A 17,576-nucleotide genomic window follows, 5' to 3' on the forward strand; every position below is an offset into this window, starting at 1 on the left:
GGCATTTAGGTTGATTCCATGTCTTTGCTATTGTGAATAGTGCTGCAATGAACATGCACATGCATGTGTCTTTATAATACAGTGAGATACCATCTAACACCAGTCAGAATGGTTATTACTAAAAAGTCAAAAAATAACAGATGCTGGTGAGGTTGTGGAGAAAAAGGACACTTATACACTGTTGGTGAGAATGTAAATTAGTTCAGCCATTCTGGAAGACAGTGTGGAAAATCCTTAAAAGACTGAAAGACAGAAATACCATTCAGCCCAGCAATCCCATTACTAAATATATACCCAAAGGAATATAATCTAATTTCTAATATCCACCTGAGAGAAAAATTTACTGCCAACTACAGTTGATGTAGAAACAGCCTAATGAAGAGGCTAGTTGTACTAAGGTCAGAAAATGTCAAGGAGTAAAAAAACAAACAAAAACAACCAGGAAAACAGCTGCCACTTCCTTAAAAGGCTAAAGAGCCCCAAAAGTAATTTACGGAGTAAAAGACAACATGGAGTGTCTTACTCTTTTCTGGCCTAGACTGAAATACCTTATACTGAGTAATTTATAAGCAACAGAAAATTATTGCTCACAGTTCTGGAGGCTAGGAAGTCCAAGATCAGATTCAACAGATTCAGTGTCTGATGAAGGCTTGCTCTGTGCTTCAAAGATGGCACCTCTTGCTGTGTTCTCACATGGTGGAAGGGTCAGTGAGCTCCCTTCAACCTTTTTTATAAGGGCGCCAATCTCGTTCATTAAGGCAGAACCATAATGGCAATTGCTTCCTAAAGGTCCCACCTCTTAATACTGTTGCATTGGGGGTTAGATTTATACATATGAATTTCAGGGGGACACCAAAATTCAGACCATAGCAGGGAGGAAAATTGCATTAGAATGCTTTTTCCCTAAAGATAAATTCCAGTGACTAAGAAAAAGAATCTAAAGTGCAGGCCATCAAGACTCCTATGGTGCTAGGTACCTTTGGAGCAGTTTAAGGGAGTCACCTCCAGGGCATTTTTAAAACTGACTGGTTAGATCTGCTGCCTTTGTGGAAAGAGGTCAAGCTACAAGCAGGACACATTGTCTGGATATGTAAGGAAGTGAGATAAGAATAAAAGATCAAAGTAAGCCTCCCTATTCAAGCAGAAGTGAGGCCATGATGGGCACGGCCTTGGCCAAGGAAAATCACCAGCTCTTCCTGAGTAAACCAGCCACCAGAGGGGCAGTATGATCCTGAGGACCACCGCTCATAGGCAACCCCTGGGACTTTGTTCCCAGGCATCTATTGGTCACTCTAGGAGAACATTACATAGTAAGGGTGCTGCTTGTTGGGATTGTACAGGTACTAACAATTCCCTGGAGAGACATTTGAGTCTGAGTAAGAAGGTGAGATCTATACTGTGTCACGTGGAAGAGGAAGGGGCAGTTAGACATGTGGATGGATAAGATGTATTGCCTTCTAAATGTTCTCCACTTCTTGTCCTCCTTTCTCTTAAGGAGAATTGTGTTAATGCCCATTCAAACTCTTCTCTTTATTCTCCCTCCAGTGAGAATTCAGTCTTTGCCATCTATCCCCTGTATCCTCTCTGTGTAGAATTGAGGAACTAGGCAGAGACAGGGAGAAGCAGCAAGGAAAGGAAGGTGGGTGGAGACAGGATTTAGCCGAGAGACTAAAACCTACTGCTAAACTAGAAGCCTCGGGTGTAACCCTAGAACCTGGCATAGTGCCTGGCACATAGTAGGTACCAAATAAATAGTTTTCAAATAATTAGCTGATTGAAAGACAAGTGACAAAGGAAAGAATAAATCATTATGATAAGGAAGAAGCAGACAAAGGAAGAAAGAAACAGAGGAGAAGTGTTGGCAGATAAACGTAGGAAATGGAATCGTATTATTGTATAGTCTCAATTTTTAGAATCTATGCATATCTATGCACTGAATGAAGTTTTGGGACACAGTAGGCAAAATGTCAATAATAGTTATCCCTGGTAGATAAGATTATGGGTAATTTTGTTTACCTTTTTCTTACCAGTATACTACAGTTTTCTACACGAAACACCTATTTCTTGTGTGAGAAAATCATAAATGTTATTTTATAAAAAGAAATGCAAGGTGATACGGGCTGAGCTGTGTAACCTTAAAACTTAACGCTTGAAGTCCTTTCCCCAGTGTCCCAGGATGTGATTATAATTGAAGGCAGGGCCTTTAAAGAGGTAATTAAGGTAAGATAAGGTCATTTGGGTAGGCACTAATCCAACATGACTGGTGTCATAAGATGAGATTAGGACACAGATACACAAACTTCTCCAGAGGGAAGACCATGTGAAGACAGAGGGAGAAGACATCCATCTACAAGCCAAAGAGAGAGGTCTCAGGAGAAACCAACCTGTTGACACCTTGATCTTAGATTTCTAGCCTACAGGACTATGAGAAAATAAGTATCTCTTGGTTAAGCCATCAGTCTATGGTACTTTGTTATGGCAGCCTTAACAGACTAATACAGAAGGTACACATTTTAAAAGTGTCAGAATTATTCAAGGAGACACAAAGAGGAAAGATAAGAGAAGTGTTTTGAGCTAGGTGTGGTGGCTCAAGCCTGTAATCCCAGCACTTGGGGAGGCTGAGGCGGGCGGATCACCTGAGGTCTGGAGTTCGAGACCAGACTGACTAACATGGAGAAACTCTGTCTCTACTAAAAATACAAAATTAGCTGGGGGCGTGGTGTCACATGCCTGTAATCCTAGCTACTTGGGAGGCTGAGGCAGGAGAATCACTTGAACCTGGGAGGCGGAGTTTGCAGTGAGCAAAGATTGCGCCATTACTCTCCAGCCTAGGCAACAAGAGCGAAACCCCATCTAAAAAAAAAAAAAAAAGCGTTTTGAGCAATTTGGGAGGAAGGCTCTGGAAAAATAGAGAGTACTGTTACAATCCTAGCAATATTTCATGCCTTAGAATAGTAAGCTATAAACATGTTTGGTGGGAGAGAGAGCTGAATTTCATGACCGATTTGGGACAGCCCACGGTAATTAACACAAAGTTATGGCAGTACCTGCCTTGAAGAATCTACTCTGTGGTATTCTTGAAGCAGAGGTGAAGCTTCAAGGAAGGGCGGCAGCTCTGAGATGATCAAAGGGAAAGAGGAAAGTAAGTACACCCTCAGAGAAGACTGGCAGGTCCCAAGGGTAGCACTAGGGAGAAGGCAAGTGAGATTTTCACTTTTCCTTCTGGCTGCCTTCCAGTTCATTAGCTTGTCTGTTGTCTCCTGGGCATCTCCTTGGGGACAGAATAATTCAGGCCTATTTCACCAAAGACAAACAGGACACTCCTTGCTTCTGTCTTCTGTCCTGTCAGTTCCAGCTGTCGCTCTCAGCGGGCTCCTGCCTTGCATGCTGCTGGGTACCATGGGGAAGCCATTTCCCCTACCAAACCCTATGACCAATGGCAGATGTGACAGGCTAGTGGTTCATCTCAGAGAACAGTGGTCTTCCAGTATCTTCCTAGTCAGGACCCATGTCCTTTGGGGACTGTGGCTAGTGCTACGTTGTCCTTAAGGACTACACAAGTTCACTAGTCAATGTCTCTCCTTGATCATTGCTGTTAAAATCCAAATGTGCTTTTCTATTTTCTTTAGTCAATACACATTGCAAAATGTGTTGCTCACCGTTTAAAAAATGTCAGCTTTGTTGAAGTATAATTCATACACCATACGATTGATCCATTTAAAGCATACAATTAAACGATTTTTAAAAAAATTCTCAGGGTTGTGCAACTACCCCCACAATCAATTTTAGAATATTGTCATTGCATCAAATGGAAACAGTCACTCTCATTTCCTCCCAAACCCCCAGCCCTACATAACCACTAATCTACTTTTCTATAGAATTGTCTATTTCTGAACATTTCATATAAATGAAATTATATAATATGTGGCCTTCTGTAACTGGCTTCTTTTGGTTAGCATAATGTTTTCAAGGTTCATCAATCTCATAGTATATATCAGTACTTTACTTTTTTGTCAAACTGCCAAATAATATTCCATTGCATATACATACTGTATTTATCCATTAATTGATGGATATTTGGGTTGTTTCTACTTTTTGGCTATTATAAATAAGATTGCTAAGAACACTCATGAACAAGTTTTTGTGTGGATATAGGCTTTCATTTCTCTTGGGTGTATACCCTAGAGGAATTTCTGGGCTATGGTACCACTCTGTCCAACCTTTTATTGAACTGCAGACTGAAAGCAGTTGTATCATTTTGTCTTCCCACCAGCAGTGTATGAGATTTCCAAATTCTCTACATTTCTGCCAACACTTATTCTCTATCTTTTTTTTTTTATTATAGCCCCACCCTAGTGGGTGTGAACTGGTATCTCCTTGTGGTTTTTGATATGCATTTCTTTTATAGCTAGTGATGCTGAGTATCTTTTCATGTGTTTATTGACCATTTGCATATCTTCTATAAAGGAATGTTTATTCAGGTCCTTTGCTGATGTTTCAATTGCATTATTTATCTTTTTTATTATTGAGTTGTTAAGAGTTCTTTGAGAGTTAGTTCCTTACCAAATATATAATTTGTAAAATTTTTCTCCTATTCTGTGGATTGTCTTTTCACTTTCTTCATGGTGTCTTTTGAATCACAAAAGTTTTCAGTTTTGATGATGCTCATTATATCTGTATTTCATTGTTGTTGCTTGTGCTTTTGGGTCATTTCTAAGAAACAATTGAATAATCCAATATCCTAAAGATTTACACCTATATTTTCCTTTCAGTGTTTTATGATTTTAGCACTTACATTTAGATTTTTGATCCTTTTGACTTAGTTTTTGTATATGGTGTGAGGTGGGGGGTGCATTTCATTCTTTTGCAGGTAGATATTCAGTTGTCATAGCACATGTGTTTAGAAACTATTCTTTACCCATTGAAGTATCTTGGCACCATTGTTCAGAAGAAAATGACCATAAATTTAAGGGTTGCTCAATATTTTCTAAGAATGTGTTTGTAACAGCCATGCAAAAGGTCACATATTATAGTATTATACATAGTATGTGGCCAACAATTTCTCATCAGATTGAAGAAATGACACTGTCCCATTTCTAGGTCATTTTAAAAGATGAAACAAATTCTTAGTAAGTGGCTGAGCAATCACAGCTTGTTTAACTTATACAACAGTTTAGACAAAATTATTATCAACCAGGACCTGAGAGCCCAGACAGTGTTTGATGAACCACAGTTTCACTGGCTGTGACTTTAGGAGATTCTTTCCATATCGATTGCCAATGTCTTATACTTTGGTTTTCTGTCATTGAGGAGAATGACTTGCAGGTTGTTTCTGATGATTTTGGACCAACTCTCTGTGATCACCTTCACCAAGGAAAGCCAGATGCTCAAGCTAAGGAGAAATTACCCCTTGACCTGCTCTCCACATGGCTTCTAGCTACCATTTTTAATTTATGTACTCTTCCCTCCTGCCCAGCTCCATTTCCAAAATAGCAAGGAGCTTTGGCAAGAAATCACTGGGGTTGCAATTTATCAGCAAGCTGTGGACACAGCTGTTTCCCATCCTTTTGGCAAAGTCAGTGATTTGGCTTGTCTCATGCATGGAATGAAAATTTTCTGAAGGGTGTCAAAAAGGACATACTCTAGAGGCACACAAATGTCTTTTAATTTACTGGTACCGACTTCACCATGGAAAAAATATAGATGAGTACTTTGTATGTGACCTTCAAAACTAACACAAGTGTTAATCTCTATGTCAGATAGACAGACAGATGGATAGATAGATCTGTATATATCTATCTATATCTATATCTATATCTATAATATAGATGAGCCTCTGCAGTCTTTAAAATCCCCTGCCTCAGAATCACTGTGGGTAGGATAGAGGGAACTTGTTAAGATGCATATTCCTGGGCCCTTACTGAATCAGAAGTTCTGGAGGAATGAATGTAGAGATCTGCATTTTAACAGACACCCCAGGTGAGTTTCATGTAGTCTCACACATTAAAATTTGAGAACTGCCCACTTGGGAGTTTTTGCTAATACCACAAGCTTTGGAAACATACAGAACCTGGGTTAAACTTCAATTTCTTCTTTGTAAAATAAGGGTAATTCTCCCATCTCCCCAGTGTGAGAGGAGTCATATGGAGTAGACATGCAGATAAAGCCCAGGGTTTTAGTACAGTGCAACTTTCACAACGATCTCCCCACGCAGGGGCACTTGATGAGCATTTTGCATAACCCCAATAGGGTTGCCAGATAAAATTCAAGACACCCAGTTAAACTTTTATGTCAGAAATATAATACGTTTTGAATATAAGTGTGGCAGCAGTGCTTAGGGCAGTTTCCAGAGTCTAGGGTTGGTGGAAAGATTTAGGAAGTTGTCCCTTGATAGCCTCCAAGCCTCAGCCTCCAGCCATCCCAGAAATGCTGTGAGCTCCCCAGATTATTTTAATAAATTCTTTTTAAAAACTTTAATTCTCCAATCAATTTCTGTTGCTTACAGCTGAGAACCCTGACTGATAGAGCATCTGTAACACTCTACTCAAAACAACTGACCATCTGTCTTCCATTCTCCTCACTTCCCTGAGCTCTCCCTGAAGTCATTAGGGAGACTTAACTGCACAATCTCTCAGGCTTTTCTTGATTCTACACCCTTTTCTGGCGGAGAAGTATATAGAGGACATGGTTGACTCAAGAAAACCTGCAAGGAAGGAGCTAGGGAAATAAAACCTGACCTCAATGTGCTGCCGCAGACCCTTCCCCTCTAAAGCTAGTGCCTCCCATTGGTCAAACCCCACTAGAAGCCAGTGGGCAAGAGAGCCTGTTCAGGTCAATCTCCTGGGACACAGAGCAGGGTAGGGAGAAGGGGAGAGTGAGACTGGAGGGGCAGAAGAAATATATCCAGCAAGCAGGGTATGTATATTGTCTTGGTTTGGGGCCCTAGAAACAGAGCCTGAGATGGAGATTTTGTGCAAGTAACTCCTAGGGGCACTCCTGGGAGGAGAGTGTGAAGGAGGGAGGGAGAGAAGCAGGATGGGGCAGGATGAGCTGGGCAAAGATGTGGTTTCAGGATTAGTCTAGCCTCAGCCTGATCCTATGGGTCACTTTGGAGTTAAAGGATAGAAATTGCTTAGAGGCAAAGGGGCTGGGCTGTTGTAACCACTCTCTCCACCAACATATACTTTTAGTTGGTCATTAGCATGGACTGTCACTGATATTAATATAACCGGCAAGGCTTCTCATGGTAAGGGGGCTCCCTTCAGCTAAGGGCAAGCCTTAGGAGAAGAAGCCAGGTGAGCTGTTAACCAGCAACATCCACTACAGCTGGGGATGGGTGCTGGCTCAGGTGTGTGGGTCTGGGCAGGCACTAATAGCATCTGTTGGAAGGACATAGAGCTCTGTTCACAGGTGCAGGGAAGGAAAAAATAACGTTCTTTCCACTCTTAGTTCTTAGCTGTGATGAGCCTTGTAATGAAAAACAGATTAATAAGAGAAAAGCAAACAGAAGCTTTTTAACATGTATATTTTACATATATATGGGAGATATCTAGGCAAATGGGTAAATCTCAAAAAAGTGTCTTGGAATTCCAGCATATGTAGGATATTCAACAAAACCCAGTAAATTTTTAGAGAAGTGACAAGACAAAGGAAAAGGACTTTGGGTCTCTAAGAGCGAAAAATTATGGGAAGGCAGATAGACAGTAGATAAAGGCTAGGTAGTAAAGCTTGTTAATGTAGATTTCTCTGGTGCTCTCTCCAGGCTGATAGGGTCTAAATTTGTCTTCAGTGATCAATCTTTGCCTTTCCTGGTAGAGAGGGGAGGAACTCTTTCCTCTTGTTTAGTGACCACTGAAAAGTAAATTTATGTCCTACTTTTAGGCAAATGGCAGGGGGAGGGGTTGGTGGGAGGTGAAGGCAGATAACTTTTTGTTACTACTTCTCCATTGCCTTCAGCTTAAAATAATCCTTATGCCAAAGTGGCATATTTTGGGGTGGCATATTCTGGTCTCCTACACAGGATATATCTCTGGGTGAGGAGGTAAAAAAATTATTTTTCCTTTGTGTTTTTCTGAATTCTAAGTTTTCTAATATTGAGTCTGTTTTTCAGAACTAGAAAGTATGAGTTAAATTAAATCCATGCAGCAAAAACACTGGTTTGTTACAGATAAAAGTAACAGAAAATGACCTTATATTCCTGACCCATTGGGGTGTCCTCTTGACCACCCTGGGCATATGACCCCTGCTCACCGTTTGGCAAATGCCAGTCCCCCAAGCTGGCCCTGCTTGTCACAGAGCTTCTCTGTTTCATCATACTCAGTAAGCCAGTGGCTTAGCACTTAGCTGGATGTGTGACTCATAAATCAGGAATGCAACCAGTTTGGCTGATGGAGAGGGGGCCAGAGGCAGGGACAGGCTGTGCCACCAATAATCAGTGCAATATGTGTGCAGGCACTGTTAGGACCTTTAGATATGGTCTCACTTAATCCTTACGATCACCCCATGAAGGTGGCAGTATTATCCCCATGTAATAGATGAGGAAGTCTCTAGACTGGGGGTTAAGAAACTGAAGTTGTAATTTTTGTTTGGCCACCAATGAGAAGTGAAAATTCTAGACCAAATGATGGATTTTTAAATTGTGTTTCTAGGAGCCCTGAGGCTCAGCAAAGATGCCGGGGATAGGAGGGACTTCTGAGAGGGAAGGACGGGCCATTGGCACCTCAGCCATGGCAGCTCTGCCTTGGTCGGTTACATGGGTTGGCGGGGATGACTTTGTGAATGTGCAGCCAGTGCAGCCTCATGGGGCCTGCTGGGCTCACAAGGGGCCCTGTGCTTAGGATATAATGCTCTGCAGGCACCACCTTGAAATCCTTCATAATTTTGCCTTATTAATGTGTGTTTTACAAGTAAATCCAATGGACAATGAAGCACGTCCCCAGATGTGGAGCTCTAAATCATGTTTGGCCCCACTTTCTGCCACCCTGGGATATGTTCCCTGCTGCCTGCTCTTGATTCTGGTGTGTTAGGCCTCTCCTTGCTGCCCAGCTGCTCTCCTCCTGGGTCAGAAACTGGATTCATTGCAGGGAGAAGGGAGCTATGTTTCATGTCCTTCAACCCCCAAAGGAAACTGGCCATAGGCGTGGGGAGGACTGGGGTCAGGTGTGCCCTTTGAAGTGTCACAGGGTATGACAAGGGAGTGGCCACCCCCATCCATGCTGGCAGCATCATGGTGCATTCAGTGGATGGCTCAGTAGGGACCTCTTACCCACCTTCGACCCAGGTACCAAGTCATGATGCACATAGCAAATGGCAACATCTGAAGGCCAGGCATGGGGGCTCACACCTGTAATCCCAGCACTTTGGGAGGCTGAGGCAGGTGGATCACTTGAGATCACTTGAGGAGTCTGAGACCAGCCTGGCCAACATGGTGAAACTCCATCTCCACTGAAAATACAAAAATTAGGCAGGCATGGTAGCATGTGCCTGTAGTCCCAGCTACTTGGGAGGCTGAGGCAGTTCAGTTGCTTGAACCTGGGAGGAACTGGCTGCAGTGAGCCGAGATTATGCCACTGCACTCCAGCCTGGGCAACAGAGCAAGACCTCATCTCAAAAAAAAAAAAAAAAAAAAGGCAACATCTGTATGGCACACTGGGGGAAACAGCAAACAAAGGGAGCCCTGGCCAGCCTTCACTCCTACTCAGTAGCCCCAAGGGCTGGAGGCAGTTCTACCCTAGGCTTAGGAAATGGAGTCTCTACCTTGGTCTTGTGCTTCAGAGGCCCCTTGTCCCTTTCACCCTGTCAGCCCCACCCTTCCCACAGAGTGAGTTATCCAGGGGCCAAGGGGATGTACCTACCAAAGCCTCAGCCCTCCTTCAGAATTCATTGTGTTTTTTTCCTCCAGTCTGTTACAGACAAATATGAGGTCCTACTGTGTGTGATTAATACACAACTCACTCCACTTGCGACTCACCACATGAGTTTAAAAGCACTCAACCCTCAACCTAGTGTGCACCCTGTTCAGTCAGTAAGTTCAATCAGACAAGTCTGCCCTTGGATGTTCTGCCAATGTCAAGTTGCTGTAAAAATGTCTAAATGTTTGCACTCAGTTCTTATATGTATCCCACAGCAGACAGTAACAACAGTTTGGTTCCTGGAGGACACTGAGTAACACTATTCTAGACTCTTCTGTGGGTGCCGGGACCCTAGAACCCAGTCTGAATCACACCAAATCCAAACCACACTAGGCCTGCTTCCAGGGTCTTCATGGGCCTCTTTTCCTTATCTCTTCTGCAGGTGAACACTCCTCTAGGCCCAGGTTGTTTGCAGGGAGGACTGGGCAGAGATGAGACATGTGTGCCGTGGTGTTCATACACATGCATCTCAGGCCTCTTTAGGTACAGGATGGAGAACAGGTGGGAATGGGAAGAGAAGGGGATGGGCTGTAGCTGGTGGAGGAAGGAAGCCACAAGGATTTGGGGCAAGTCCAGCTGCAGGAATTCATCTCTCTGTTCACCTTGAATCCATCACAGCACCCCAATGTGCTGAGGCTTACCAGTCAGGGAGCTCTGAACCAGATATTTTCCACTGTGACTTTCAATGTTTTGAATTCTGATATCTATCCCATGGTCACAGTTGAGAGCTCATTAGCATTTGGCAGAGCAAGAGGGTGACACATGGATAGGTGTCCTGTGGACACTGCCATCTCACTCTGTGGGAACTGCAGTCTTAGCAGCTCTACCAGTCAACACCCTCCCGCCCTTGATATACAAAAATACACTGTGCTTCTGATGCCTGCCCTATGGCAAATAATTTCTCAACACCCAGGGAAAACATTTTGTTTTTCTTTATGTTTGATTAAAAGCAAGCCCAGGCAAATACCCCAAAGGAAAGAGAAACAAATGACTTTACAATTTTAAAAAAACCTACACAATTAGTCGATAGGCATATAAATAACATCTTTAGTAATCAAGAAGCATTAATCCAAGCAATGAGATACTTTATTTTGCCTCTTAAATTGACAAAGATGAAAACCAGAAAAGAAAATATTCAGTATTTGTGAGGATTTGGGGAATATTGGTGTCTTGTATACTATTGGCAGATGGTCAATAGAAGAAAGACTTGGAGAGGTAAATCTGAGACTATATTGAAAAGACTTAAAAATGTGTATATTCTTTGAAATCTTGAAAACATTGTTTCATAGTCTTCTTAAGAAATGTTTTCACAAGATGAATGAAAAGTTGATGTCAGTTGCTGATGAAAAGTTAATGTCAGTCTCACTCATGATTTTTCCCCCCCTCTTTTGAAGCTGTTCTTGATATCATTGATGTTCTGAAACTTCACTAAGGTCTGTCTTAGGTTGGGCTTTTCTTTTTATTTATCTTGCCAAGTACTTGGTAGCCTACTTCAAGTTGAGATTTCACATCTTTCTGGTTCTAATAAATCTTTATTTATTATTTCTGTGACTACTGCTTCCCTTCAGTCTTCTCTAGCCTCTCATCTAAAACTCTTTTTAGATCAAAGTTTAGTTTACTGGGTTTCTATCCTGCATTTCCTAATAATGTTTAGCCCTCTGTGCTACCATGGAGAATTCCTTGACCTGCCCTTTCAGCTCACTAAACTGCTCTGTCTATCTTGTCACTCAGCTTCTCTATTGAGGTTTTTTTCTTTCAACATTTAAGATTATTATTTCAAGTATCTCTGATTGAACTTTTTTGGGTCACCCTTGTCCTCATTTTGTGGTTATATTATCTTCATTTTTCTGAGCAGACTGACTATACTTATTGAGAATTCTTTTCTGAATACCATATTAACTCCATTTCTTTTGAGATCTCCATTGGAGAGTTAGCTGTCTCTTTTTTGTGGTGTTGGCCTTCCTCAAATGTTTGCTCATTCTTGTTTTCATACTGATTTTTGTAACTGAAGTTTCCTGCTAGAATGTCATCTGCATCTATTTGAGAGATCCATTTGGAGAGCAGGGATGGAAACTACTATTGCCCTAACTCTTGGCACTATTTTCAAAATGCCAGTCTTCTCAATGTGGGATTTTTCTTCTTTCAGGTGTCTCCAGCTCCTGAGAGCACTGCGCTTCTCTCTAGTCCCTGCCCCTCACAGACTCCTCTATTGTTGCTGACTGCCCTCAGCAGGTGGAAGAGTAGAAAAGTCGGCTACTTGGCTGCTCCTCACCTCCCTGTAACAATGGCAGAGACTCTGTCAGCTTCTGGCATCACATTTGGCATCCCCTGTCATCCTTCCTGGGCCACCTTTTCTCTTTCCATTAAGATTCTTTTCATCCTTTATTAATTCCTCAGTGTAGTTCTCCTCCTTTTCAGTGAGGCTATTTACTTAAACTTCTTTCTATCATATCTTGGCGTTTGTTATAAAAGGCACACATACTCAGTCCAACACTTTGAGATGGAGCTACTAAAAAAAAAAAAATCTCCAGCCAGGCTTGGTGGCTCACACCTGTAATCTCAGCACTTTGGGAGGCCGAGGCGGGCAGATCACTTGAGGTTAGGAGTTCGAGACCAGCCTGGCCAACATGGCGAAATCCTATTTCTACTAAAAATACAAAAAATTAGCTGGGTGTGGTGGTGGGCACCTGTAATCCCAGATACTTGAGAGGTTGAAGCAGGAGAATTGCTTGAACCTGGGAGGTGGAGGTTGCAGTGAGCCGAGATCATGCTACTACACTCCAGCCTGGCGACAGTGTGAGACTCTGTCTCAAAAAAAAAACAAACAAAAAAAACAACTCTGTATTGGCCAAGCATGTTGTCTCATGCCTGTAATCTCAGCACTTTAGAAGACTTAGGTGGGAGAATTGCTCAAGGCCAGGAGTTCAAGACCAGCTTGGGCAACATAGTGAGACCCTGTCTCTACAAAAAAAATACAAAAATTAGTTGGGCCTGGTTACATGTGCCTTTAGTCCCATCTACTTGGAAGGCTGAGGTGAGAGGATGGCTTGAACTCATGAGTTTGAGGCTGCAGCAAGCTATGATTATGCCACTACACTCCAGCCTGGGCAACAGAGCGAGACCCTCTATCTAAAAAACGAAACAAAAACCCAACCTTTATATAACTTTCAATCCAGTAATCCCACTTCTAGGATTTTATCCCAAAGAAGTAATTTAAAATAAAGCTTTCACCACAAGATGTTTCATCACAGGAAGATTTATTACGAAAATGTGGAAACAAATATCCAAGTAGAGGGTATTAGTTAAAAAAATGATGACACAGACATGTGAAAAATAATATGGCAGAATATTTAATGGCATAGAAAAAAGTCATCAAGGTATCATAAGTAAAAATTTCACGTTATGAAATTGTTTAAAATCTCATTTTTGTAAAAAGCATATATGTTCTTATAGAAAAGGGTAGCTCTGCATGGTGGGATTTCTGGTGATTTTTATTTTTTTCATTTTGACTCTCTTTTTCTCTACCATCTTGGGATTGTTTGCAACACCTGCCATGTGCAAGCTTTTGGTTCCATCCTCTGCTTACCTCCCCCAGGTGTGCTGGAAGATGGACTGTCCTCCAATGGTGTGCCCCGATCTACAGCCCCAGGTGGAATACCCAACCCAGAGAAGAAGACGAACTGTGAGACCCAGTGCCCAAATCCCCAGAGCCTCTCCTCAGGCCCTCTGACCCAGAAACAGAATGGCCTTCGGACCACAGAGGTACGTTTGCAGCCACAGAATCAACTGGGATCTGGAGAATGGGGGTAGGGCTTGCTTCAGGGCAGAGTCACCCAGCAGCTGTGTCCAGGGAGGGACCAGGGATGGCTCACCTTGGTAATAAAATGTCTCTACCCCACCCATGTAAAAATTGCTGCAAACCCCACCCCAAAACCCTGCCTTGATGGTTGCTGCTTTTTGTTTGCATGTATATGTTTGCTTAAGTACAGTTTTATTCAAGGATCTTGTTTTCTGTGGCCACTGTCACCATGTTGATGGTGAGGACTGTGCTGGTTAGAGGAACCAGTCTTAGGCCAGGCAGCCAGCCAGTCTCAGGGGTTTACAGAGTGGGGAGTGGGTAGAGGAAGGAATGAGATGCAGAGTGGTTGGAAACAAGTCTGACATTTTACTCAGGCCCTCCAACTAGGTGGGCAGTGAAAGGGCCCTCAAGGGTGGCTCTCATAGCAGAATGTGGTGACAGCATCATCCCCAGACTGCTGGAAGAGGCAGGGCAGTTATGTCCCTGGACATGGCTGGCATCCTTTCTTTTCTCCCAGAGCTATTGTTGGGAAGCTCCTCTTCTGGGTACAGGAGGGGCAGCCCAGAATAAGCACTCTCAGTGGGCTGGGCTCAGTGGTCTGCAGTCTCTTCCTCTTCTACACAGTTCCTCCTTCTGACTTCCTCGTCTTCCCTATGCCCCACCCCCTTCAAAATCCACTGCTTACCCTATGCTCCATTTTCTCCTATCCTTCTGTCAAAATGATACTAAACCAGGCTCATTCAGTCTGTGGACAGAAAACCAATCACTGTAACAATGGGTTTTGCAAAAAAGAAAGTTTATTCATGAGGCAGCCAAGTGAGGAGGCAGAAGAACAGATCCCAAATCTGCCTCCATAAAGACAGGATTTAGGGCTATCTATGGGATAAAGTAGCGGGGTAGTCTAAGGCATGGGGAAAGATGATTGGCAGTGGGGGAAAGTGAGATAATCAGTGTTCTGCGCTTCCATAGTCATGGTTCATGGCTCTTCACATGATTTGTGTTCAGAAAATGGCTGTGTTTGTGTGATCTTTGGAAGAGTTTTGGCCTTCTGACTTCAAGAGGTCACCTCTTGGGCATTTCTACAACCCAGTTGAAGGGTCAGTGATCTCAACTGGCTTTAACTGGACAAGAGCTAACCCCAAGTTCCTGAAAAACAACTTTTAGCAACTGTTACAATGGTGATCTATAGATCAGATAAGTAGTTTGGAAGGAAGCTAGTGAATTGGTTAGTTATGGGACTTTTAGCTCTATAGGTGTTAAGATTAACTAGAAGTAAGTGATTAAAAGCAAGCAATGCAGGTTAAGTTTGGTAGGCTTAATCAGGTTAGCCCCCAGTTCCAAAAACTTATTGGTCCTGTCCCCTTGGGCCAATGCCACCTGTTTTCTGAGAGTACAACCCATTATCTAATGATGGAATTCTTGCTCATATCAGTGAGTTGCTTCCCTAAGTTTTGGTCAGAAAACCTGTTGGAAATTCATCTCTAAAGCTTATTAACAAAGGGCCTTTCAGAAATCAGTTAATCTGTCAGAATCTCAGGTTCGTTATCCACACAATGGAAGTAATACCACAATGAGTGAACAGATGGGCCTGCTCTCTATAAACTGGGATGTAGATAAGAATGGCAGTAAGGATTAACAGGGGGTAGTTAGGCACACAGTGCCATAACCCACTTAAATGAAACACTAATGGTGGCCCTGCAGACACTGGAGAAGGTAATGGGGGGTATAGATTTACGGGTTGTGGTGTCCTTCCTAGAGTTCTGTATTGTGTACTTTGCCTGTGCATAAGCTTGCCTTCTAGAGACCTAATCATCATTGCCATCTCTCAAGACAGCCTGGACCCACAGAACTATGTTCAGAAGCTTGGTGATTGCTCTACCGTAGGCTCAGATATTTTTCTTCTAGTCTCCTCCCTATACTTGTATCCCCACCCTCTGAGCCAGGATGGACTGTGGTCAAGAGGAAGCAGCTTTGCCTGCTGGATGGCATGATCCATGCACTTGTTTCCCCACCTGACCCCATCATCCATCACTTTAAAATTGTGTTTTGCAGTTTACAAAGTGATTTTAAATCTACCGGCTCCTTAAGTCCTCCCAAGAGCATTGTGAAATCAGTATTATCCCATTTTATAGATAAGAAAACTGAGGTTCATTTGGTTGTGTTACATGAATAGGCCATATAAGTGCTGGAGATGGATGTTGGTAACTTTAAATTGAAAAAGGTGGCTATTAAGAAGACAGAACATAAGCGCTTCAACTACTTTTTAAAAACAAATAGTATATTAGTCATTGTTGCCTCAATAATGCTGTATAACAAAAAACAGCAACATTCAGTTGCTTGAAACAACAGCCCCCCCCCACCCCCCCCACTGCCACCATGGTCAGCTGTAACTTAAATAGGCTCAGCCTGACTTTTCCAGGGCTGGCTCAGTCTGTTCCATACATATTATTCTGGAAACCAGGCCAAGAAAGCATCAGCTTTCTGGGGTATATTCTTATGACCATGGAAGAAACCCAAGGGGGCAAAACCAAACTACTTGAACACATTTCACGTCTTTTCTCACATCATACTGAGCAATATCCCACTGGCCAAAGCAAGTCAAATGGACAAGCCCAACTTTAAGCAGGGAAACATACTCTGTCCAAAGTGGAGAGAGAGCAAAGAATTAGGAGCAATAATGCAGGCTACCACATATCATATACATACACAAAGAAATGCAACTCATAACTTCAACGAATTCTTACAAGGTGGCACATCTATGTAACCGTCATGCAGATGAAGACATAGAACATTACCACCAGCCCACACATCCACAATGTCACCATACTTCTCACTTCTAATATTATAGATCAGTTTGGCTTATTTTTGAGACTTTTATAAATAGAATCATACAAGTGTGAGCTTTTTCATGTCTAGCTTCTTTTGTTCAACATTATCCTTGTGAAAATCACCCATGTTGTTCTGAGTTGCAATAATTTTCTCATTTTCATTGTTATGTATACTTCATTATATGAATACACTGCAATGTAACCATTTTACTTGATGGACATCTGGGTTGTTTTCAGTTTGGGGCTATTGTGAACAATACAGCTTTTAATGTTTGTGTAAGTTTCCTTTGTGGACATCACTTCTTTTAGGAATATGCCTAGGAGTGGAATTGCTGGGTGATAGGACAGGAGTATATTTCACTTTCACAGATATTGACAAATGGTTTTCCAAAGTGGTTATGCAGCTTTATATGCTTTATGATTGAGTTCCAGTTATGGAACAAAAGACTTAAAAATCAGTAAGTTGTGCTCAGCCCGTCTTCCTTGTGGTAGCAACTATTTATTTATTGATTGATTGATAGGGTCTCATTCTATCACCCAGGCTGGAGTGCAGTGGCTTGGTCACTGCTCTCTGCAGCCTTGACCACCTGGGCTCAAGCGCAGCCTCCCAACTAACTGGGACCACAGGCACGCGCCACCATGCCCAGCCAATTTGTTAATTATTTGTAGAGAGGAGAGTGAACTATGTTGCCCAGGCTGGTCTCAAACTCCTGAGTTCAAGCAATCCTTCTACCTTGACTTCCCAAAGTGCTAGGATTATAGGTGTGAGCCACCACACCCGGACAGTAGCAACTATTTATTCGCATGTGGTCTAGGTACGACATAGGGTGCTAAGCAATTTGTTATATTATCTGTTAATCCTCACAGTAACTCTAAAATGTTGACATTGTTGTATCCAATTTACAGATGGGAACTGAAACTCAGATATAGCTAGGGAAAGCATGCCCCCATGCCACACACACACACACACACATACACACACACATATTCTGGGAGCTCATGTGACTTTAAAATGGGAGGCAGAGGCAGCCCTCATAG

General features: G+C 42.5%; 1 protein-coding gene across 2 annotated transcripts in view; it reads left to right on the plus strand.

Moving 5' to 3' along the window:
* The window catches only part of BAALC (BAALC binder of MAP3K1 and KLF4), an 86,402-nt gene that overhangs the window by 49,899 nt on the left and 18,927 nt on the right, over nucleotides 1-17,576 (plus strand). For both annotated transcript variants that reach the window (XM_012441215.2, XM_064384476.1), the window contains exon 2: nucleotides 13,507-13,673. In XM_012441215.2, the coding sequence (XP_012296638.1) occupies nucleotides 13,507-13,673 (167 nt within the window). The remainder of the gene's footprint in view (nucleotides 1-13,506; nucleotides 13,674-17,576) is intronic.

This window comes from Aotus nancymaae, unplaced genomic scaffold, assembly GCF_030222135.1.
Source record: "Aotus nancymaae isolate 86718 unplaced genomic scaffold, 86718_ANA_hifiasm-v0.15.2.pri h1tg000036l, whole genome shotgun sequence".
Taxonomy (NCBI): domain Eukaryota; kingdom Metazoa; phylum Chordata; class Mammalia; order Primates; family Aotidae; genus Aotus; species Aotus nancymaae.